This window comes from Gorilla gorilla, chromosome 6 (assembly GCF_029281585.2).
Source record: "Gorilla gorilla gorilla isolate KB3781 chromosome 6, NHGRI_mGorGor1-v2.1_pri, whole genome shotgun sequence".
NCBI lineage: Eukaryota > Metazoa > Chordata > Mammalia > Primates > Hominidae > Gorilla > Gorilla gorilla.
In genome coordinates this window covers 88,358,296-88,382,434 of record NC_073230.2, presented here as the reverse complement: position 1 = coordinate 88,382,434, position 24,139 = coordinate 88,358,296, and the positions used below count along the sequence as shown (strand labels likewise).

General features: G+C 47.4%; 3 protein-coding genes across 38 annotated transcripts in view; 2 read left to right on the top strand and 1 right to left on the bottom strand.

Moving 5' to 3' along the window:
* Positions 1-17,350, top strand: part of PILRA (paired immunoglobin like type 2 receptor alpha) — a 60,822-nt gene extending 43,472 nt beyond the window's left edge. The window contains exons 8-10 of one of the 2 annotated variants that reach the window (XM_063708235.1): positions 6,613-6,681; positions 8,396-8,452; positions 17,290-17,350. In XM_063708235.1, the coding sequence (XP_063564305.1) occupies positions 6,613-6,681; positions 8,396-8,404 (78 nt within the window). In that variant the 3' untranslated portion in view covers positions 8,405-8,452; positions 17,290-17,350. Of the gene's footprint in view, positions 1-6,612; positions 6,682-8,395; positions 8,453-16,495; positions 17,174-17,289 lie in introns of those variants that run through there. The other variant, XM_063708236.1, reaches the window with a different exon arrangement.
* The window catches only part of ZCWPW1 (zinc finger CW-type and PWWP domain containing 1), a 28,216-nt gene extending 9,819 nt beyond the window's left edge, over positions 1-18,397 (bottom strand). For 5 of the 35 annotated variants that reach the window (XM_019031460.4, XM_019031469.4, XM_019031468.4 and 2 more), the window contains exons 1-8: positions 17,766-17,882; positions 14,299-14,405; positions 9,902-9,958; positions 8,910-9,163; positions 8,391-8,469; positions 6,346-6,463; positions 5,582-5,733; positions 5,252-5,374 (exon numbers count right to left, since the gene is read on the bottom strand). In XM_019031460.4, coding sequence (XP_018887005.3) covers positions 5,252-5,374; positions 5,582-5,733; positions 6,346-6,463; positions 8,391-8,469; positions 8,910-9,163; positions 9,902-9,929 — 754 coding nt within the window. In that variant the 5' untranslated portion in view covers positions 9,930-9,958; positions 14,299-14,405; positions 17,766-17,882. The other 30 variants (XM_019031466.4, XM_004045902.5, XM_063708234.1 and 27 more) reach the window with 22 other exon arrangements.
* Positions 18,398-18,535: 138 nt separating this feature from the next.
* MEPCE (methylphosphate capping enzyme) lies at positions 18,536-23,309 on the top strand. Its single transcript, XM_004045900.5, has 4 exons — positions 18,536-20,887; positions 22,110-22,328; positions 22,454-22,580; positions 22,693-23,309. Exons 1-4 carry the CDS (start codon positions 19,217-19,219, stop codon positions 22,743-22,745), a joined length of 2,070 nt encoding a protein of 689 aa, XP_004045948.1. The 5' UTR covers positions 18,536-19,216; the 3' UTR covers positions 22,746-23,309.
* The last annotated feature ends 830 nt before the right edge of the window (positions 23,310-24,139 follow it).

Below are 24,139 nucleotides of genomic sequence, written 5' to 3'. Positions count from 1 at the left end.
CCCTCTGAGCCACTCATCCAAACATCCTATCTACAAAAATGCCCCGTCTTCCACCTCACTTGCTCAAAGACTCCTATAGCAACTTTCATTTTATCTAGCTCTCCAACCCACTGCCCACTACCATCCTCTCCATCTGGAAGCAACTTTCATTCTTCACTCTGGTTCCACTCTGGTTTGATTACTTGACATTTACTTGGATTCTCTTGTAGACACCTTCAGCTCCCTTTCCCACTGTCGTTCTTCCCACCCAGATGGCAAAACACCAACCGGAATGAACCCTCTCCACCTTTTCTGAGCCTACACTCAAGCAATTGAGTTGACAGAGAAAAATCACATAACAGACACATAGGTATCGCTATATATTCACTATTTAACATTATCAACCAACATATTTCTCCAGTAAGTTCACTCTCTCCCACTGCCAGATTTTACCTTAAATACCTGATCATAAAGGATGGCTCCTAATCCCATCCCTCCAGAATCATGCCTCAGAAAAGAAGGTGACTTGCATTTGGGTCTTTTCAAAATATCACATATAAGAGATCACTTTCGCAATTACTTTTTTTTTTTTTTTGAAACACAGTCTCGCTCTGTTGCCCAGGCTCAAGTGCGGTGTCACAATCTCGGGTCACTGCAGCCTCCACTTCCCAGGTTCAAGTGATCCTCCCACTTCAGCCTCCCAAGTAGCTGAGACTACAGGCATGCACCACCACACCCAGAAAATTTTTTGTATTTATTGACAGAGGCAGGGTTTTGCCATGTTGCCCAGGCTGGTCTTGAACTCCTGGGCTCAAGTGATCCACCCTCCTCAGCCTGCCAAAGTGCTGGGATTACAGGGGTGAGCCACCATGCCCAGCCTCAATTACCTTATCTTGAAGAACAAAGTACTGGTTGGGACTAATATGTTAGTCTGAAATGACAGTTGCCAATAGTAGTTTTGGATGTTTACAGAGGTGAGCTAGCAAGACTAGAAAAAAAGAGTAGGAGGAGAGGCCAGGAGTCATATATATTAATACAGATCAATAATAATACAAATTGTTAGCTGTGAAAGCAGTGAGTACTCATAAGAAAATGAGTAGGAAAAAATCACTATAATGATATGGAACTGGAAATTTATGGCTTGGAATAATATTTTTGACAAGAACATTGTACTTTTTTAAAAGTTCAAGTAACCTAAAGGAGAAGATAATGTGCTCTGGAAAACTGTGTTTGATGCCCGGATGTGGCTCTATGATCATGAAGACTGATGTCACAGACACATGTTAAGAGGATTTCACTTGACCACTCATTCTTGAAACACTAGTTTCCTGGGTTCTGTGGTGTCTCATTCTCCTGTCCCCCTCCCCCTGATTTTACTGGCAGCTTCTCCTTCAGTCTCCTTTGCTGGGTTCTCTTCGTTCTTCAATCTCTAAATGTCAGGGGTCCCAAAGCCCAATCATGGGCCTTCTCTCCCCATGATACACTTTCTCCTGAGGCAAGCTCACCCATTCCCATGGCTTTGAAATCTATTTTCATACCTGACAGAACACAGCTGTCTACTTATATAGCCTCTGTTCTGAGCTCGAGATTCCTAAGCTGCCTTGCTTTTTGACATCTCTATTTGGATGTCTCACAAGGATCTCAAACCTAAATGTACCCAAACCTGAATGCTTGATCTTATCCTACAAATTTTTCTTCCTCCGCTCTTTCCCATCTTCCTTCACATAACTGTTCAAGCCAGAAACCAATCATCCTTGACATACCTTCTCCTGCTCCAACCTTCCAGTATCTAATTCATTACCAACTTCTAACAATTTTACCTCCAAAACATACCTTAAAACCATCCACTTTTCTCTTTCTCTACTTTGATCATCCGAATCCATTTTATTTATTTTTTATTTATTTTTTTTGAGACGGAGTCTCGCTCTGTCGCCCAGGCTGGAGTGCAGTGGCACGATCTCCACTCACTGCAAGCTCCGCCTCCTGGGTTCACACCATTCTCCTGCCTCAGTCTCCCGAATAGCTGGGACTACAGGCGCCCGCTACCACACCCGGCTAATTTTTTGTATTTTTAGTAGAGACGGGGTTTCACCATGTTAGCCAGGATGGTCTTGATCTCCTGACCTCGTGATCCATCCGCCTCGGCCTCCCAAAGTGCTGGAATTACAGGCGTGAGCCACCACGCCCAGCCTTATTTTTTAAATATATATTTTTTTGAGACAGGGTCTTGCTCTGTTACCCAGGCTGGAGTGATGTGGTATGAACATAGCTCACTGCAACCTCAGACTCCTGGGCTCAAGTGATCTTCCTGCCTCTGCCTCCCAAAGTGCTGGGATTACAGGTGTAAACCACTGTGCTCAGCCATCATCTTAATCAAAGCCTAATACCTAATCCTAATACTAACTTCTTAGCTGGTCTATTCTTGTTTTCTCCCCATACTCCATCTCCAATTAATCACCAAAGGATCCCTTTAAAACATTAATGTGAAGATGTCACTTCCCTGGTTAAAACCCACCAGTGGATTCCCCCTGCACTTAGGATAAAATGTTCACTCTGTACATGGTCTTTGACCTGGCCACTGCCTCCCTCTTTCCAGTTATGCAGAGCCACGTTCCCAACTTGCCTCCCCTTGCTCTCTGAGCTCCGCAATCACACTGGCTTTCTTTTAGTATCTGGAACATACCATACTTTACCCTACCTAAAACTCTTTCTTCACTTGGATAACTTCTACTCTGCCTTCAGGTTTCAGCTGAAATACTGTTTCCTTAGAAATGCACTCCCTGACCAGCCCAATCTTACTTCCTCTCATGACACACTGCTCTTTTCCTTCTCTGTACTTAATGCAAATTGTATTCATTAAATACTCCTTCCTACTTCAGGAGCACTCACCTCTCCTTGGCAACTGTAAGAAACGGGAAGAATGGTTTATTTATAGCAGGAGGCTAATAAATCCACTACAATCACAATTCAACTCACAATCACCTAGAGGGTGAACCCTCATCTGCCAGCCTAAGATCTAGTCCATGCAGTAATTCTTTTTTTTCCATTTCTTTTTTAATATAAATTCACTTTTTTTTCTTTTTTATAGAGACCGGGGTCTCACTATGTTACCCAGGCTAGTCTGGACTCAAGTAAGCTTCCTGCCTCAGCCTCCCAAAGTGCTAAGATTACAGGTGTGAGCCACTGCGCCAGGCCTCTTACAGTAATTCTGAGTACAGGAGACAGAGCAACACAAATCTAATAACACCAATTTATTTGAGCTAACCAGAGATCAGGTCAGTGGGGTCTGCAGTACCCCAAAAGTTCTCAACAAGCACATCTGAGTTTATATAGTCACATAAAACCAAAAGAAAAAACCTTTTAGTTTCCTTTTTGACTCTACCTAGAAACTCCCTTCGGGTAGTCTGAACTCCAGGCCACCTGGTTGTTCAAATTAGACTTATACCTCAGTGCCTTATGTTACTATGTCATTATAACAAGAGGAATGGTTTATTGACCTGAACTACCTTGTTTGGTGCCTGCATAGTCTTGGAGTTTTCTTCCAAGTATGTGCAAACTATATTATGCTTCCACAACCAAAACCACATATATGTACACATACAGATTAGACACTACGTAACTTTTTATTCCACTGTTTCTTAAACTTGGAACTTGTTCTGTCTTTTTGTATTATGTTTTGTTTTGGGGTTTTTGTTTTTGTTTGGTACAAGCCTGTTTAGATTGTTGTCTATTTATTTAGTTTTTTAGAGACAGGGTCTTGCTCTGTCACCAAGGCTGGAGGGCAGTGGCACAATCATCGCTCACTGCAGCCTCCAATTCCTGGGATCAAGAGATCCTCCCACCTCAGCCTCTTGAACAGCTAGGACTACAGGCACTACCACTACATCCAGCTAATTTTTTTTTTCTTGTAGAGATGAGGGTCTCACTGTGTTGCCCAAGCTGGTCTCAAACTCCTAGTCTCAAGTGATCCTCCTGCCTTGGTATTTTTGAATTTTTGAACACACTAGCATATTGTATGATCTATTTTATTTCTTGTCATAAAATTTACCATTATCAGGCCGGGCACGGTGGCTTACACCTGTAATCCCAACACTTTGGGAGGCCGAAGCGGGCAGATCACAAGGTCAAGAGATCGAGACTATCCTGGCCAACATGGTGAAACCCCGTCTCTACTAAAAATACAAAAATTAGCTGGGCGTGGTGACGCATGCCTGTAGTCCGAGCTACTCGGGAGGTTGAGGCAGGAGAATCGCTTGAACCCGGGAGGCGAAGGTTGCAGTGAGTGGAGATCGCGCCACCGCACTCCAGCCTGGCGACAGAGCAAGACTCTATCTCAAAACGAAACAAAACAAAAAACCCCTCCCTCAACTCTGTACCCATTCTTTTTTTTTTTTTTTTTTAGACAGAGTCTCCCTTTGTTGCCCAGGCTGGAGTGCAGTGGCACAATCTTGGCTCACTGCAACCTCCGTCTCCTGGGTTCAAGCAATTCTCCTGCCTCAGCCTCCAAGTAACTGAGACTACAGGCGCATGCCACCATGCCCGGCTAATTTTTGTATTTTCAGTAGAGATGGGGTTTCACCATATTGGTCAGGCTGGTCTTGAACTCCTGACCTTGTGATCCGCCCACCTCGGCATCCCACAGAGCTGGGATTACAAGCATGAGCCACCATGCCCAGCCTCCATTCCTTTTTATCTACCATTTTCTCCCTCTTACTTTCCCTATCTAAACTAATTGAAAAAGCGTCTACTCTTCAACCAGCTATAAGCTGCCATTCACGCTTATCAACTCTTTCAGTAGCTATAACCAAACCCCTAATGGCTTCCTAATTGTGATGTCCTTGAGCTTATGTTTATCCTCTTTGATTTCTTTACGATGGCATTTGACATGGCTGAGCATCCCTCTTTCTTTAAATTCTCTCCTCCCCTGGGATCTATAATACCACTCCTGATTTTTCTATTACCTTTCTTACCACATCTTCTATTACCTTTTTTACCACATTACCTCAAACTATTACCTTTCTTACCACATCTTCATTTTCTTCCTGGGAAACATCTAAAATGCTTTGTACACAGTAGGCACCCAACAACTATGGATTATGTGAATAAATGACTGAATGAATGAAATCATTCTCTCAGCAGCATATTCTGCAACAAGCAGCTGTGAGAGATTAACTATATTCTCTGCAGAGTTTCCTCTAACATCCTAACCCTGCCTCTCTGCTCTATTTCAAATTTTCAGGCCAAGTAGGTTTGCCAAACCAGCTGAACTCACCAAAACCATTTATCTCTCCTTTTTGCTGGTCCCTGATCTGAGAATGATCCTGAACTGTTTTCTTTAGTTGGTCTTCCTGTCTGTGCTCATGTCCACCTTGAGTTTTCTCCACCTTCTCATCTTCTGGGAAGAAAAAAGAAAACGTGAGGTGGGGAGATGAAGAAGACAATCTTTGTAGATAGTAAAGGTCAGTGAAAGAAGGAAGAAGAATCACAGCCTAATAGTCTCAAGTCTTGGGCTGAAAATTCTCAGCCTGCCCATGGTCCCATTCCCTAATTTCCTGGAGCAAGTACTTGAGCCAGGCTTCAAAGTATATCTGACTGTACTTACGAGCTTCCTTCTTTCTTTTGTTTAAGGTGAGTCTATTGGATTTCTTCTTAGAGGGTGCAGGATCTGGCTGGCCTAACTTAGATGTCCTTATCTCAGGGGCAGCTTCACCTTCCCAAGACACTGAAATCTCTTGAGTATGTGGTACCTCCTCTCTGAAAATGAGGTTTTATTTTAATGAAAGGTAAAAACAGAGCAATTGCAGAACTCTTCTTTTGAAAAAAGCCGAGTAAAAGGAAGACAGATGAATCCTAAGCTCTCTAAGACCTCCTGAGGCCATTTCATCCATCTACTTGCCTATTTTTCCCAACTCAAACAGGTATCTTTCCTGAGCCGAGAGAAATCTATAGAAATATGATAAATGGGCTGGGCCCGGTGGCTCACGCCTGTAATCCCAGCACTTTGGGAGGCCAAGACGGGTGGATCACAAGGTCAGGAGTTCGAGACCAACCTGGCTGATACGGTGAACCCCGTCTCTACTAAAAAGTATAAAAATTAGCCGGGTGTGGTGGCAGGCGCCTGTAATCCCAGCTACTTGAGAGGCTGAGGCAGGAGAATTGCTTGAACCCAGGAGGCAGAGGTTGCAGTGAGCTAAGATCACGCCACTGTACTCCAGCCTGGGCGACAGAGCGAGACTCCGTCTCAAAAAAAAAAAAAAAAAAAAGAAATATGATAAATGACCAGATAGACAGACAGATAGATAGACTGACTGACCATGAATGTGTAGTCCATTCTGTGTTCAACTTGCCTCACTGAAATAAACTTACCCATTAGCATTATCAGTATCAGTAGCAGAAGCAGTAATTCCTGGCTCCTTGTCTGATTGGGTAGATACTACGGGCTGGGCACAAGAAGTCTCTGCAAAATCAAGGCCAGATCCCATCCCTCCCAAAACAAAATACTATAAGCAGAGAAGCAAAAAAACGAAAAAGCCACTCTATTATTCCCTAACATTTTCTCTAAAGTGTCTTCTCCCTGTAGCCTGAAAGAGCCTACCTGTCATATCACAGAACTTTAAATATTTAAATTTTCAGGAAAAACTACAAATATGTATCTTTCTGCAAGCCTTTCCAGATCGATCTGCCTCATTCCAGGATGGCCAGGTAATGATAATTTTGTGTACATAAAAAAATTATAGGCCAGGCATGGTGGCTCACGCCTGTAATCCTAACACTATGGGAGGCCGAGGTGGGTGGAATGCCAAACCTCAGGAGTTCAAGACCAGCCTGGGCAACATGGTGAAACCCTGTCTTTACTAAAATACAGAAAATTTGCCAGGCACGGTGGCGTGCACCTGTAGTCCCAGCTTCTCGGGAGGCTGAGGCAGGAGAATTTCTTGAACCTGGGAGGCGGAAGTTGCAGTGAGCCAAGATCATGCCACTGCACTCTAGCCTGGGCAACAGAGTGAGACTCCGTCTAAAAAAAAAAATTATATGTACTGTATTTTATATCATTTGTTGCTCAAACGCCTAGGAATAGAAGTATACCTAATGGCTGAAATGTCAGACTGTTCTCTTCAGCCTCATGAACTTATGGAAAAGCCTTCATAGAGGTTTTTGGTTTTTTGGTTTTTGGTTTTTGTTTTTTGTTTTTTTTTTTGAGACAGAGTCTTGCTCTGTCGCCCAGGCTGGAGTGAAGTGGCGAAATCTCGGCTCACTGCAACTTCCGCCTCCCAGGTTCAAGTGATTCTCGTGCCTCAGCCTCCTGAGTAGCTGGGACTAGAGGTGCACGCCACCACGCCTGGCTAATTTTTATATTTTTAGTAGAGACGGGGTTTCACCATGTTGGGCAGGCTGGTCTTGAACTCCTGACCTCAAGTGATCCACCCGCCTTGGCCTCCCAAAGTGCTGGGATTACAGGCATGAGCCACTGCACCTGGCCTCCCTCACTGCGTTCTTTATTCCAAAAACTAAATCTCTAACCACATGCAAAATCGGTATTAGAAACTGAAATTTGCAAGGGTATGTACCCTAAGTTTTTCAAATCTAGGGAAAACAATTTTATCTTATTTGAAGTTGTTTGTAAATACATGGAAACAAATTTTAACTGCATTTTAAAAATTTAGGGCCAGGCACTGTAGCTCACGTCTACAATCCCAACACTTTGGGAGGCTGAAATGGGAGAATCGTTTGCAGCCATGAGTTCAAGACCAGCCTGGGCAACATAGCAAGACCTCATCTCTACAAAAAGTAAAAATTAAAACAACAGGCTGGGTGCAGTGGCTTACACATGTAATCCCAGCACTGAGAGGCTGAGGTGGGCGGATCACTTGAGGTCAAGAGTTCGAGACCAGCCTGGCCAGCCTGGTGAAACCTTGCCTCTACTAAAAATACAAAAATTAGCCAGGCGTGGTGGTGGGTGCCTGTAATCCCAGCTACTCGGGAGGCTGAGGCAGGGGAATCACTTGAACCTGGGAGGCAGACGCTGCAGTGAGCTGAGATCATATCACTGCCCTCCAGCCTGGGTGACAGAACAAGATTCCATCTCAAAAAAAAATAATAATAAATAAGTAAATAAATAACAACAAAAATCCCATAATGGCTTGAAAATTTAGTTAAGACTATATATAAATTCTGAAGTCAATGTAATCCACTTTTTCTAAAAATATGTACCCTTTATCTAAGGTGGTTTAGCTATAGTCCTGTTGACAGATGATGAAGTATTTTTAAAATATGTTGAAGTCTCATCTAATATTACCTTATTTAGAAGATAGGAGAGAAAGAGAGAAGCTGTCAGACTTAACTCTCCCTCTCCCTCTCAGGTAACAGTCACTGCTTAACTGAAACCCTTTTTCTCTTACTACATGCCATACCCAAGCACTCCTGAAGGGACTTCTGCAGAACAATCTGGACAATCTCCTCAAATTCTGCATTGGTAAGACTTGATTTTTCCTGCAGAGACAAGGGTAGGGGAGGAAAACCACTTATCTTTCCATAGTTTTCCCCTCTGAACAGTCAGGGAAGCCTCCTTCAGATGAGGCAGTAAGTTTATAAGACGGAAGGCATGCAGTCAGCATACCTAAGGAGGCCATGAACTATATCCCAGATCTCCTGGGAATAAAGGAGTCAAAGGAAAGAGAAAAGTGTATAATGTCTCTGTCTACTTCTATCCCCACCTCTAACCCACCTCATCCCATTATTTCCTGCTCAATTCTTTCATCAAAACATTTTTGACCTCTTTGAAAAAAAAAAAAGGAAGCCCTCAAAAAGGAATACAAACCTGAAACTCTAGGGTGAATTTCCCCAATGTGAAAAGACTCTGTTTGTCTAGCCTGAGCCAGGGGTAAGGTATGAGAAAATCTCCTACCAGAGCCCACCACTATGACTGGTACCTTTTCTTTCTTCTCTGCTTGCTTGTTGATTTGTGCCTTTCTTTTTTTCTCCTGTTCCCTGCTTGGAACATTCTTCATGGTTGCTTTTTCCTCTTTCTTCTTTAAACTGGCCTTTGGCAGGCTTATCCTGGCCTCTGTCTCTGGGGAACTGATCCCCGGGGTCTCCTCCTTGGGGGAGTTAGGGCTACAAGGTAACAGGCTGTAAGATTTTTGTGCAGGTGGGGCAAAGATTCTCTTTGGTCCCTTTCCACATTCTGAAAGAAATGTGATCAAGTGGAATTTATGAAACATACAGTCTAACAGAGATTGCCAAACATTACCCTTTGACTAGCCATAACAGAATGATATGGAGAGAGCTTTTAACAAATTCAGATTCCTGGGTCTCTCACTGCTTACTCCACTCCTCAGCCCTGAGATGCTGATGAGGCAGTTTGACATGAGAGGCCTAGCAATCTGTAATTTTACAAGGCTAGTTGATTCTGATATACTGCCAGGTTTGGGAACCACTAAGTCAAAGGTGATAAATATAAGCATGAAGGAAGCTGAGTTATCCAAACGTGAAACTGTGTAATTTGCTCATTTTTACTTTAGATAAAATGTTATGGAAAATTAGAGCAAATTTTTAAAAACTAGTCAAAATCTATAAATTATTCACAGCTCTTATGCCACCTCCTCAATAAAAATTATAATGATCCTCCCAGGTATATCTTTCTTTGAGCTTCCTTAATACTCTGCACATAACTGGTGGCATTTACCACATTCAACTTTATGATAGGTATTTAAATGCCTTTTCTCTCCCCGAGTTTATATGTTCCTCGAGCAGGACTGTTTTTAAGTCATATTTATTTCACTCAAAGCATCTAGCAGAGCAGTAATTTGACCTGAGTGGGCACAGAATATAGGGACCCGTACCATCCTTTGGTGGAAAGGATGTCCAAAAGGAGAAAAATGAGAGAAATGTATGAAGTGAACCTCCCTCACTCTTGACTCACCTTCTTTATTCTGCAACGTTGTCATCATTCAGCTTAGAAACTACGCTTTGTGTGCCTCTGTTAGAAAAAAGAAATTAACTGCTATGACTCTGATTAAACAAGATTTTAAACTTTCTGTCTTCTTGGGTTCAGAAACTCTTTGTTTCAGACCTCTGAACTAGGTTTCTGCATTCTTGACCTCCTCTGTGGTGCCAATTACACACCAGGGAATAATGAGTTACTGTTTTAAAGATTGGCAATAATCAGTGCTGGGTGTGGTGGCTCACACCTGTAATCCTGGCACTTCGGGAGGCCATGGCAGGCAGATCACTTCAGCCCAGGAGTTCAAGACCAGCCTGGGCAACACGGCAAAACCTCGTTTCTACAAAAAATAAAACAAATTAGCCAGTGTGGTGGCATGCGCCTGTAGTCCCAGCTACTCTGGATGCTGAGGTGGGAGGATCACTTGAGCCCAGGAGGCGGAGGCTGCAGTGAGCCAAAATTGTGCCCCGGCACCCCAGCCTAGGTGAGAGTGAGACCCTGACTCAAAAATTTAAATAACAAATAAATATTAGCAGCAATCCTTAGTGTTTTATGTGCCTAGAACCATGTCCAACCTAATGCAGGCAGCAGAAATGGTAGTAGTACCAGAAGCATAGGTAGTAGTAGAGCAGTGATGGTAGGGTATGAACAATCCTGGCAGTTAAGAGTTTTCTTCAGAGGGATAGCCTCATTTCATAAGCCTCTCCTAAACACTTAGAACACACACATAATTTGGTAATTCTCTGACCTCAGAGGTCTCTGTGCATAGAGAAGCCCCACTTTTAACATCATTATAATGTTTATTTTCCCTTTCTTAGATCCTCAGTCCAATCAATTTTCAAATGTACTAGATTCTACCAATCTCTAGTCACAGCTCAGAAGTATTTGATAACCAGTAGAGGTTCCCAGAAAATTTAGTATCTTTTTCCTTATTCTACCTTAGCACCTAATAATGAGAAATTAAATTAGCGCATTGATATTCATAGTTCATCTTCAGCAATCTACTCACAGATGTTCCACACGACATCAATGTGTTTCTTTTTTTTTTTTTCTTTTGAGATGGAATTTTGCTCTTGTTGCCCAGGCTGGAGTGCAATGGTGCAATCTCGGTGCACCGCAACCTCCGCCTCCCGGGTTCAAGCGATTCTCCTGCCTCAGCCTCCCGAGTAGCTGGGATTACAGGCATGTGCCACCACCGCCGACTAATTTTGTATTTTTAGTAGAGACGGAGTTTCTCCATATTGGTCAGGCTGGTCTTGAACTCCCCACCTCAGGTGATCTGCCTGCCTCAGCCTCCCAAAGTGCTGGGATTACAGACGTGAGCCACTACACCCGGCCTGACATCATGTGTTTCTTGATTACTACTGACACTGTGACTAATGGTAATGGCTAACACTTATTGAGCACTGACTATATTCTTTACCCTTTATGTAGCATTCCATTTAATTCTCACAACAGATCTATGAGATTGGTAACATTTTACACTTGGGGGAAATTCAGGTTTACAGGTATTTAAAGATATTAAGTCATCGATAAGTAGTAAAATCAGGATTAGAACCTGTCTGATTTCAAAGTTTGTGCTAATAACTGCTACACGACATCCTAATAGTCTAATTCAGTGCTTCACCACCATTTTGCTATCACAGCACACACAGAAAACATACATTAATAGCGTATACTGAAACACATAGAAAATGACATTTCCAGGTACTCTGGGGGTAAAAGGACCAGGCTGCTCACAGCCATAGGCAACTGAAGAGTCACACCAAAGGGTGAAGAAGAAATTAGTATCTACACAGCTACAAGCTATTCGTGACCCACCAGTGTGCCAAGACTCATCTGCGAACATTCCAGTATTTTTATTTTCCAATTTATACTTTCCCACTACTGATATTATTTCCACACAGCTTTATTTTTATTTTTTCTTTCCAACCTTTATTTTACATTCAAGGGGTACATGTGCAGGTTTGTTACATGGGTAAATTGCATGTCATGGGATTTAGTGTACAGATAATTTTGTTTCACAGGTAGTGAGTATAGTACCCAATAGGTAGTTTTTCAGTCCTCATCCTCCTCCCACTCTCCACCCTCAAGTAGGCCCCAGGGTCTATTGTTCCCTTCTTTGTGTCCATGTGTATGCAATGTTGAGCTCCCACTTTATAAGTGAGAATATACAGCATTTGGTTTTCTGTTCCTGCGTTAATTCACTTAGGATAATGGCCTCCAGCTCTATCCATGTTGCTGCAAAGGACATGATCTTGTTCTTTTATATGGCTGCATAGTATTCTGTGTCCACCCAGCTTTCTGAAGAAAACTTTTATTTTATTAACCTTAACTTCTTGCAGCCCTTCACCCAGTTTTCTTTAGGCTTAGGGGATATATGCCATTCTTACTTTTATAACCATTATAAAAGCATTATAGCTCTGGGAAGACCTTTAGGGATAATAAAGCCCCAACTCCCCTTTCTACAGATGAAAAAATTATGCTAACAGAGGTTAAGTGGTTTGCCTAAAGACTCAGTGTTAATATATTGTTGAGCTTAGATGAACCCAGGACTTTTGCCTCTCAATTCTACTAATAACATATCTATTCTACTCAGTGATCTTGTTTCTGGCTGTTGGTTTTGAGCAGTTTGAAAACCCTGCAACTGAAACTCATTGTTCTAAATCTGTGATCCCCCACTATAAAGAGATCCAAAAGCAACATAAAATGGATCATTTGGTTCATATACACTTCCCTTTAAAGGATCAGAAAATTTTAAGACCTTAAATGGCCAAACTCGTTCAAGGTGTAGGGTTCCTCTCTCTAGACCATAAGATAAACTTAAAGGGTACTGAGGTTTTGACAGTGTGGCCACAGCATGGCTAAATGTGAATACCCTTTAGCATTTTTCTCTTCCTTTTCTCACTTCTATAAATGTGAATAATTCAGATGTGCTGTTCTAAAGCAACGACGTTTCCTTTATATTAAGGGGCACATTTTCTTGCTGTTTCCATTTTAACTCATCATCACCAATCCCAAAACATATTTGCTCCAGAAAAAAAGGCAAGTTGGAATTTTGGGGAGAAACACTCAAGCAAATTAATCTCCTTTATTATAATTCTAAATAGAAGGTAATGAATGGATAAAATTGGCCAGGCATGGTGGCTCACGCCTGTAATCCCAGCACTTTGGGAGGCTGAAGCGAGTGGATCACCTGAGGTCAGGGGTTCGAGACCAGCCTGTTCAACATGGCGAAACCCCTTCTCTACTAAAAATACAAAAAATTAGCCGGGCGTGGTGGCGGGCGCCTGTAATCCCAGCTACTCGGGAGGCTGAGGCAGGAGAATCGCTTGCACCCAGGAGGCGGAGGTTGCAGTGAGCCAAGATCGCGCCATTGCACTCCAGCCTGGGCAACAAGAGCAAAACTCCGTCTCAAAAAAAAAAAAAAAAAAAGACTGGGTAAAATTAGGCTGTAAAAAGAATATTAATTTGACCACAAATGACAAATATATCTTTTCCTAGACTTTAAAATTCCAAAAAAGATCACAAGAAGTCTCTGTCTAAATTACAAGGGCTATGCTAAGTGAGAAAAGCAGAGTGAAAATTAGTGTGTTTCAGATGACAATATTTAGTTTTTAAAAACATATGTCTGGTATAATAGGCTTGTTAATCATAAATTTTCTCTGGAAGAGAAAAAAAATGGATCAAAATGCCTCTGGGGAGTAGAACTGGGTAGATGAGAGTGAAAGGAAGCTTTTGGTGGACTCCCTCGTGTATCTTTGGCATTTTAAAACCTATAAATGTTGCCACTTCAAAAAATATTTTAAATTATTATTATTTTTTTTGAGACACAGTCTTGCTCTATCACCAGGCTGGAGTGCAGTGGTGCAATCTTGGCTCACTGAAACCTCTGCCCCCCAGGTTCAAGCGATTCTCCTGCCTCAGCCTCCCGAGTAGCTGGGATTACAGGAGCGCACCACCACCCCCAGCTAATTTTCGTATTTTTAGTAGAGACGGGGTTTCACCATGTTGGCCAGGATAGTCTCAATCTCCTGACCTCATGATCCATCTGCCTCAGCCTCCCAAAGTGCTGGGATTACAGGCATGACGCACCGTGCCCGGCCTAAATTCTTTAAGTAAAATTAAAAGAGAGTATTTTGACCAACCTAAAAATGCAAACATTTCCAGTATTTAGGTTCAAATCCTTATCTAAACCTGTAAAGATCTTCCTAGGCCAAAGTATATTTCTGGAGCCCCAACCAACTAGATAGAATTGTGGTTCACTGTTGTTGAGTTAATAAGATGTAATAAATCTATAAACAGTGATGTATAGTATCACATAATATGTATAATCTGTGCATGTGATAACACTGCTTTCAAACAAAAGCTCTAACCTGATCAATAAAAAAGGGAAGGCCAGGAAGTCACTTTCTGATAACTCAGGTTGCCCCTCCTCTGTTTCAGGTGAATTAACTTCTTTCACAATAACAAATACTGAAAGCTGGTTCAGAGAGAGAGAGAGAAAAAAATATAGACAGTTAATAAAAATATAAAATACCACTAACTTTCTTCTGTACAGCTACTAAATGACTAGGGGCTGTAGACCCAGGAATAAAATTTGAGGTTTTAATTTCTCTTTTCTTACCTTAGATGAAGAGGGGCAGGGTGTGGGGTTGGGGGGAAGGCTTTAATAAGAGGGGCAAAGGCTTTAAATAAGAATGTAAAAGAACCAGTACAGTTCCAGAAACCATATTCTCACCACTCAACATATGAAATGAGGGTAAATAAGGAGGGAAAAAGAACTTAGAAATAATAAAGGGAACCAAGCGAAAGTGAATGAGGATCTCAAAAAAGAGTTTTATTTCACTTAGAACATTAAAAAATCATCACATAAATTTTGAGATGAAATCACCTAACTCAGCAGTTCTAAGTGTAGTCCCAAAATCCTAGGGGGCCCTCTCCCTTTTCCAACTACCTATCTGTATTAAGCTGGATTTTCTCATGTACTTTTACAAAAACAAGATATCCCAACAGACTGAATGCAGAAACAGATGAGAACCCAGTTGTTTTCTATTAAGCCAGACATGAAAGAGATTTGCAAAAATATAAAACACCACCATTCTTCATGCTAAATTTTCTTTTGTTTAGGAGAATGTATTTTTCATAAAAACCTGTTTAGGTTAACATATTTATTATTGTTATTTCTAATCAAACTTTAAATGTTTCTGAATTTTAATTTCTAAAATGTTAGTATCAACAGATACAAACCAAATAAAAGCTCTTTGGAGTCCTCCATAAATTTTAAGGGTATAAAAGGGTTCTCAAACCAAAAAGTTTTGAGAACTGACCTAGTGAAATAACTTGTCAGTATTGCCAATACTTTTTTAAATAAACAGTAATTCTCTCTCCCCACACACCATTCAAAATGTGTTCCCAAATTTCCTCTTCCTAACCATCCAATCATTCCCTTCCTTATATTGTTCCTCAAATCCTTGGTCTAAGAGAAGTAAACCCTTTAGCATTGTCCTCTAACCCAGACTCCCTGAGCCTCAAAAAAGCAGTATTTAAAGAGTATATTTCAGCCGGGCGCAGTGGCTCACGCCTGTAATTCCAGCACTTTGGGAGGCCAAGGCAGGTGGATCACCTAAGGTCAGGAGTTCAAGACCAGCCTGACCAACATGGTGAAGCCCCATCTCTACTAAAATACAAAAATTAGCCGGCGTGGTGGCAGGCGCCTGTAATCTCAGCTACTTGGGAGGCTGAAGCAGGAGAATCACTTGAACCCAGGAGGTGGAGGTTGCAGTGAGCCAAGATCGTGCTACTGCACTCCGGCCTGGGCAAAACGAGTGAGACTCCGTCTCAAAAAAAAAAAAAAGTATATTTCAAATCTTTCTTAAGCCAGAGTCTGATCTTCCTTTTTGCGTTAATAACAGTATGTGGACTCCTGCTTATTTTCATGCCTCAATTAACTAATAGCAGTTTCCTCCCTCCCTCTCACTTTTTCTCCCTCCCTCTCTCCCTCCTTTACTCCTTCCTCCCTCTTCCCTCCCTCTCTTCCTTCTTCCCTCCGTCTCCCTTTGTCCCTCCATCCCTTCCTCTCCTTCCTTCCCTCCCTCCCCCTCCTTCCTTGCCCTCCTCCCTTTCTCTCTCCCTCTTCCCTCCCTCCTGCCCCTCTCCTTTCTCCCCCTCCTCCTTCCCTTTCCTCCCCCTCTCCTTCCTACCCCCTCCCCCTCCTCCCTTCCCCGCTTCCCCTCCTTCTTCCTTCCTCTCCCTCCCTCCCCTTCCTCCCTCCCCCTTCTCCCTCCCCCTCCTCCCTCCCCTTTCCTCCCCCTCCTCCCTCCCCCCTTTCCTCCATCCCTCTCTTCTCCTTCCCTCCCTCCCCTTTCCTCCCTCCCTCCTCCCTCCTTCTCTCCTCCTTCCCTCCCTCTCTCTTCTCCTTCCCTCCCTCTCTCTCTTCTCCTTCCCTCCCTCCCCTTTCCTCCCCCTCCTCCCTCCCTCCCCGCTTTCCTCCCTCCCTCTCTTCTCCTTCCCTCCCTCCTTCCTTCCTCCCCCTTCCCTCCCTTGCTTGCTTCCTTCGTGTTTGTGCACAAGCTCAGCAAGCCCGATTTAAAACTTTTAACAAGAAAGAAGAGGCGGGTGGATCACTTTAAGTCAGGAGTTCCGGACCAGCCTGGCCAATACGGTGAAACCCCATCTCTACTAAAAATACAAAAAAATCAGCCGAGCACGGTGGCGCGTGCCTGTAATCCCAGCATTTTGGGAGGCCAACGTGGGCGGATCACCTAAGGTCAGGAGTTCGAGACCAGCCTGGCCAACATGGAGAAACCCCGTCTCTACTAAAAATACAAAATTAGCTGGGCATAGTGGCGGGCGCCTGTAGTCCCAGCTCCTCGGGAGGCTGAGGCAGGGGAATCGCTTGAACCCGGGAGGTGGGGGTTGCAGTGAGCCGATATTGCGCCACTGCACTCCAGCCTGGGCGACAGAGCGAGACTGTCTTAAAAAACAAAAAAAAGCCCCAATCCCAAATCCACCTGCAATCCAAAGGGAAGAAGTTTTGCGGAGAAGTTCTTCCCATTTGTGGGGGCGCTCCCATTTTTCCTCTCTTCCCTCACCCCTTATACTCTCTCAGGGATAGCGGTTCAAGTCGGTGTCCCTGAACCACACGTCCCCCTCTCTCTTCCCCGTCCCCTCCCTTCTTTCCTCCCACCATGAGGGAATCTCCCCTCCACCCTCACTCCCGCCGAGGCCCCGTGATCCTTATTCTCACTCATATCGTTGGTGCCCGCCAGGAGACTGGGCTATTTTTTGTCTGTTTCTTGGGGGCGACAGATTCTGAGGAAAAAGGGCGAAGGGCTGGTTGTCGCCCTGAGAAAGTTTCTCCTCAGGCAACGGGTGCCAGGACTGGCGGCGCCTAGCACCTTCACCTACAACCAGAAACTAGCCGGCTACCTTCAGGAGCAAGGAGGACCTAAAGGCGATGGGCGGAACCAGCTGCCGCAGCGACTCCGCAAGCCCCTCACACCTCAACCCAGGTTTCCCGCCACCAAGAAAAAGCACGAGGACGCCCTGAGCACTAGCTCCACCCGAGGGCGGTGCGCTCGCGGGGCCGAGGCGCATGCGCAACTGGAAACAGCGTCTGCGTTTCCGCAGCTGAGGTAAATCCGCCATCTTCCACCCGAACGTCCCGGGAAAACTACAAATCCCAGATTCCTCTTTGGTGTCACATATTTTTAGGCGGCGGCCGCGGCGCCTGATTGTTCCTGAAGCACATCTACTAACTTTTCTGTTTCAGACTGCCTTTTCCTCCCTCTTTCCGTTCTCTAATTCCTCTTCTTCCTGCTGGTCTCCTTCACGCCCTCACCTTAGGATTTTGAGACTCTCCTAGACCCCACTGTCACCCCTGCCGCCCTGTCCTCGGCCCAGCACTCCGCTGGCAGGGAGACCGGGCGGCGCATCTCCCCGGGAAAACGGCGTAGGCTCGCTTCTTCCTCATTGGCAGAAGCTGGGGGGGCCCAGCGCGGACCGAACCCCCGTCCCCGCCCACACTCGCTGGTACATAAGTCGGCGCGGCGCCGCGGCGGGTATTCAGGGAGGCCCGCGAACTGACGGGCCAGTGAGCGGGCGTCGGGAGTGGGCGGATGCGTTGGGGTTCGGGTCGTGGGTGTTGAGGCGGAGAGGAAGGCGTGGTGTGGCGTCTCCAGGTGATTGCGATTGGGGGAAGGTAGAGGAGCCAGAGAACGACTCAGCCGTTTCGGGGGAAGAGGAAGTTGGACAACATCGGCTGTTTTAGTGCTTTTTCTTTTTCCCCAATTCAGCAGAGAATATTTTCAAGGGGGGTGAGTTATAATGACCTATCGCGTTTTACTGAGCCTAGTTCCACTCCTGCCCTTCCTTGGCTTTGTAGGGTCTCCCCTCCGCTACCTCGGAAGCGCTTCTAAGAAGGTGGGCAGAGGGGGGAGGTTTGCTACCAACAGCTCATGAATAATTCATGAGCCCCGCCCTTCGTCGGGAAGCCCCGCCCCTCCGGATCGCGCTGACGCACGCTGCGTTTACCAAACTTAAGGAAGCGACGTCACAGGCCCAACCCCTAAGACGGGGGGCGGGGCGCCACTTCCAGCACGTGCTGCTTCTACCCGCGCAAGCCCAAAAGGGTGTGCGCAGGCGCTGCCCACTAGGGGGAGGAAGGAGGCGGGGTGGGGAGGTTGTTGGATTTAGAGCCGGGCGGAGACCGCTGAGACTCATTCCTCAGGAACAAGGGTCGAGTGTCAAGGAGACCTTTTCACACCAGCTCCCGTCCCCCGCCTACGGTGGGTGGGATCGCGCGGCAGAGACAAAGGAGATCAGTAGGGCCGGACATAGCTGCGCAGGGAAGTAGGGTGTCAGTTTGGGGTGGTGGGCTTTTGCGGGGGCTGTGGGGGGGTTATATTTAAACTCTCAGAGCCGTTAAGTTGGTTCGTACTCTGATGCGCGCGCAACCAGGTTGGTGGCGGAGTGCGCATGCGTGGTTCCGGGGCGAAGGGAACGCGCGCTCGCCGTGCGCGCTCGCGGCCGGGTGGTAGTGGCGGAGGAGAAAGGGGTCGGCGCACGCGCGGTTGAGTCCTCGAGTAGTTCAGGTCTCGCGGGCCTCTTGTTTTGGTCTCGCGGGCGAGTAGGGCGCACTTCGCGGGGAGGCGCTTGGGAGCGAGACTAGGCGTGAAGAGCAGAGCTGCGCGCGCACTCGGGAAAGGGGGGAAGGGAGCAGGGTCCAGGCAGGGGGGGTTAAGCCCCCTGATCCCCCTCGTTACCCCGACTGGCACGGAATAAGGGGAGGAAATGATCGAGATGGCGGCGGAGAAGGAGCCGTTTCTGGTGCCGGCCCCGCCGCCGCCGCTCAAAGATGAGTCGGGCGGAGGGGGCGGCCCCACGGTGCCACCGCACCAAGAGGCCGCCTCTGGGGAGCTCCGCGGCGGGACGGAGCGTGGTCCGGGTCGTTGCGCGCCATCTGCGGGGTCCCCGGCCGCTGCGGTCGGTCGGGAAAGCCCCGGGGCCGCGGCCACCTCCCCCAGTGGTCCCCAGGCGCAGCAGCACCGAGGGGGCGGCCCCCAGGCGCAGTCGCAAGGGGAGGCCCGCCTGTCGGATCCCCCGGGGCGAGCCGCTCCCCCGGACGTGGGGGAGGAGCGCCGGGGAGGGGGCGGGACAGAGCTGGGTCCCCCTGCTCCTCCTCGACCCCGCAATGGCTATCAGCCCCACCGGCCACCTGGGGGGGGCGGGGGCAAGAGGAGAAATAGCTGTAATGTAGGGGGAGGCGGGGGAGGCTTCAAACATCCGGCCTTCAAGAGGCGCAGGCGGGTGAATTCGGACTGTGACTCTGTGTTACCCTCCAACTTCCTCCTGGGGGGCAATATCTTTGATCCCCTGAACCTGAATAGCCTCCTGGATGAGGAAGTGAGCCGCGCCCTCAACGCTGAGACCCCTAAGTCATCCCCCCTTCCGGCCAAAGGGCGAGATCCGGTGGAGATCCTCATCCCCAAAGATATTACTGACCCGCTCAGTCTCAATACTTGCACTGATGAGGGCCATGTAGTTCTTGCTTCGCCACTCAAGACTGGTCGGAAGCGGCATAGACACCGGGGACAGCACCACCAGCAGCAGCAGGCAGCCGGAGGGAGTGAGAGCCACCCCGTGCTGCCCACAGCCCCTCTTACCCCCTCACTCCACGGGGAGGGCGCCTCACAGCAGCCGCGGCACAGGGGCCAGAACCGGGATGCCCCCCAACCCTATGAACTCAACACAGCCATCAACTGCAGGGATGAAGTGGTGTCTCCCCTTCCATCTGCTCTGCAGGGTCCCTCAGGCTCCCTATCAGCCCCTCCAGCTGCCTCAGTTATCTCTGCACCCCCATCTTCCTCCTCCCGGCATCGCAAACGTCGCAGGACTTCCAGCAAGTCGGAGGCAGGGGCTAGGGGTGGAGGCCAGGGTTTCAAGGAAAAGGGCCGAGGGAGTTGGGGAGGCCGCCACCACCACCACCACCCACTGCCTGCAGCAGGCTTCAAAAAGCAACAGCGCAAGTTCCAGTATGGGAATTATTGCAAATACTATGGGTACCGCAATCCTTCCTGTGAGGACGGGCGCCTTCGGGTGTTGAAGCCTGAGTGGTTTCGGGGCCGGGACGTCCTAGATCTGGGCTGCAATGTGGGCCATCTGACCCTGAGCATTGCCTGCAAGTGGGGCCCGTCCCGCATGGTGGGCCTGGATATCGATTCCCGGCTCATCCATTCTGCCCGCCAAAACATCCGACACTACCTTTCCGAGGAGCTGCGTCTCCCACCCCAGACTTTGGAAGGGGACCCGGGGGCAGAGGGTGAGGAAGGGACCGCCACCGTTCGAAAGAGGAGCTGCTTCCCAGCCTCGCTGACTGCCAGCCGGGGTCCCATCGCTGCCCCCCAAGTGCCCTTGGATGGAGCGGACACATCAGTCTTCCCCAACAATGTTGTCTTCGTCACGGTAAGAGGGTCCAGAGGCTCTTGGAATAGGGGCCAGGTGTGAAGATGAGATTAAATGGGAATGTAGCAGGGAAGGTTATGACCCAGATCCTCAAAAGAGGGGTCTGGGTTGGCAAGTGAGAGCCTCTGCTGGGCGTCTCTCCCCTCTTATAACCTGGAAAGGTGGGGTGTCTACCTTGGGGCATTGACCCTGGAGTCCTTTGTCATGACTGCAAGGATCTCCAAGATAGAGGAGGACTCTCTTTTTGCTCTGCTCCCACTATAATCCACACTGGTCCACCTTCCCTTCCCTTGAAGGCTGCTGCTCACTAGGGAATTTGATCCAGGTGGAACTTGGTCCTCACATTTACTGAAGGAGCCTGAGAATGGGAGTCAGGCATGGAATGTCTTCTAGGGAGAAGATTAGGGTAGCGACAGACTAATACTGGCGTTTCTGCCCTTTGATAGCCACCTTGCTCCCATCAGCGGCTTTTGTTTTCCTAGACAGTTTGTTGAAGCGTATCAGGAACCCAAGTGGTTTGGCTGTAGATCCTCTCCACATTGACCCTAGATAGTGGGAGAGGGAAGAACCAGAAACTCCTCTGCAGAGAGGAGAGAGTCCTGTGCCTTGCAGAGTCTCCTGACTGCACACAGCTCCCCAGAGAACATTCCAGTTAGGCTGCCTACTGGGATCTTTGGCATTGTGTTGGGTTAAGCCTGAAGAATGGTCTTTTTAGAGGGTTGTGATGAGCTTATCTTCTAGAAAAGGCTTCCTAAAGGATGTGGCTCTTCATTTCTCTCAGAGAAAGGAAAGAATAGGCCTGAAACTTTGCCAGCCCCAACTGCAGGGAAGGAACCACAGGTCTGCCTTTGAAACCTGGGTTAGTTACCCTTGCAGAACCTGCAGTCACTCCACTTAATGTCTGTGGGTGAGAATAAGCACAGGATATGGTCTTGGGACCCTAGCTTTGGAAGACTTCATGGATAATTTGCACCATTTAAAATTACTCAGGCTCCCTCGACCTTTTTTGGCTTACCACCAGTAGGAAGAAGCAGAGGCAGGAAGGTGTAGAGGAGAAAACAAAACTCAAAGAGGGCAGGCACCTTTTGGGAATTAGTCTGAGAAGAATGTGGCCACGGGCTAAAGTGAGGCCGCGGGACTGTATCGGCCTCAGAGCAGGTTGCCTGGGAGCAGGGGTTCTTTGATTCCCTCCGTTGACCTCACTGCCGATTCTTGCCCTCAGGGTAATTATGTGCTGGATCGAGATGACCTGGTGGAGGCCCAAACACCTGAGTATGATGTGGTGCTCTGCCTCAGCCTCACCAAGTGGGTGCATCTGAACTGGGGAGACGAGGGCCTGAAGCGCATGTTTCGCCGGATCTACCGGCACCTACGCCCTGGGGGCATCCTGGTCCTAGAGCCCCAACCCTGGTCGTCGTATGGCAAGAGAAAGACTCTTACGGTGAGTTGGGTGTTGGGGGAATAGTCATTCCTTTGGTTGAGGCAAGAAAAGGCCCCGAGGTGGGCATCGCCCTTGGCCAGGGGAGGCGGCAGCGTGCTGAAGTGGTCCCTTGCCTCTCTCCTTAGGAAACGATCTACAAGAACTACTACCGAATCCAATTGAAGCCAGAGCAGTTCAGTTCCTACCTGACATCCCCAGACGTGGGCTTCTCCAGCTATGAGCTTGTGGCCACACCCCACAACACCTCTAAAGGTAAGGCTGGTTTATTTTGTCAGGGAGGCTGGTCCTGGCTGAAAGAGTGCAGACCCCCATGGGGATTCTTGAGGTACTGCCAACCCCTTCTGATCACTCTCTCTCCCCTCAGGCTTCCAGCGTCCTGTGTACCTGTTCCACAAGGCCCGATCCCCCAGCCACTAAGTGGCCCCCTAAACAGAAAGTGTGAAGAGGCTGCCCTCGCTGCTCATAAGGACCTGGGGGAAGAGGAAAGTGTCCCAAGGTCTTTCCTTTCTGACTCCAAAAATAGTTTCCTTTCTTGGATCTGCAAAGAAAGCTTTTCTTCCGTCGCTGCCTCAGCCTCCTCCCTATGCCTCTGGCACCTGCGCAGCAAGGCTGGCTGTGCTGGAGTCACCATCATCTTCCTCTCCCCCAGCCTCCCAGGCTGGATGGCATGGACTGTTTGCTGACCTCTGTTCTCTTAGGGCATGGGAGGTGGGAGGATATCAAATTCTCTAGCCCTTTCCTCCTATTCTCCCAAGGAGAGAGATTCCCATTTCTCCTCGGCCGTTGTCCCTAGCTCTTGTCCCTAGCTGCATTTCAGTGGACCATGGATAGATGGACTGAGGGTTAGAGGGGGAAGCCTGGCAGGGAGGCACGCAGGTACTGTGAAAATCCTTCCCTTTGCCCTCCCCCAGTGGGAGAGGGGGTTGGGTTTTGAATGTGAGAACAGCACAATAAACTTGATGTCTAGGGCAGTGGCCCCCACATCTGTGTTGGTACTTTCTAGCTGGTGGGGGATGGGTGGTGCCTCCCACCAGAACCTGTGCTGTTTATCTTCCATCTCAAGGAAGACAAGTTTTTCAGTGGTTGAGCTGATTGTTGAACACTAGTCAAGTCCACACGCAAGTACACAGAAGCCTAGTCAGGAAAAGGTGTGTAATGCAAATTTTGGTGTGGAACTTGGAGTCTGCCTTCCCTCCCCAGAAAAACCTCGTAGACGTTTTGGGCAGAAGGCTAACTTTTTGGTTTTTGTTTTTCTGAGATGGAGATTCGTTCTGTCGTCAGGCTGGAGTGCAGTGGTGTGATCTCGGCTTACCGCAATATCTGCCTCCCAGGTTCAAGCGATTCTCCTGCCTCACCCTCCCAAGTAGCTGGGATTACAGGCACGCGCCACCATGCCCAGCTAATTTTTTGTATTTTTAGTAGACATGGGGGTTTCGCCATGTTGGCCAGGCTGGTTTCGAACTCCTGACCTCAGGTGATCCACCCGCCTCGGCCTTCTAAAGTGCTGGGATTACAGGCGCAAGCCACCGCACCTGGCCAGAAGGCTAACTTGGAAAGAGTTGACGGTGGAGGTAGGCAAAAGTGCTTTGGATCAAATGCCCAGGGACGGGCCAGCACCTTTTTTGTGCTGTGGAATCAGACTGACAGGCAATTAACAACATGAAGCTCTTCGGGGGCTTGTTAGGTGTTACTGGAACTTCGAACATACTGAGTATTCAGGTCAGGTGTAAACAGGATGGGCAAGGCTCTTAAAGGTAAAAAGCAAGGAGATAATTTCAGTAACTCAGTGCAGACAGCTGGCTTGCAAGCTC

Bases quoted from the DNA above. Each gene is read 5' to 3' on its own strand.
- MEPCE (XM_004045900.5), top strand. From the start codon at position 19,217: ATGATCGAGATGGCGGCGGAGAAGGAGCCGTTTCTGGTGCCGGCCCCG. The intron at 20,888-22,109 runs GTAAGAGGGTCC...TCTTGCCCTCAG, and splicing joins ACAATGTTGTCTTCGTCACG to GGTAATTATGTGCTGGATCG. The intron at 22,329-22,453 runs GTGAGTTGGGTG...CTCTCTCCTTAG, and splicing joins GCAAGAGAAAGACTCTTACG to GAAACGATCTACAAGAACTA.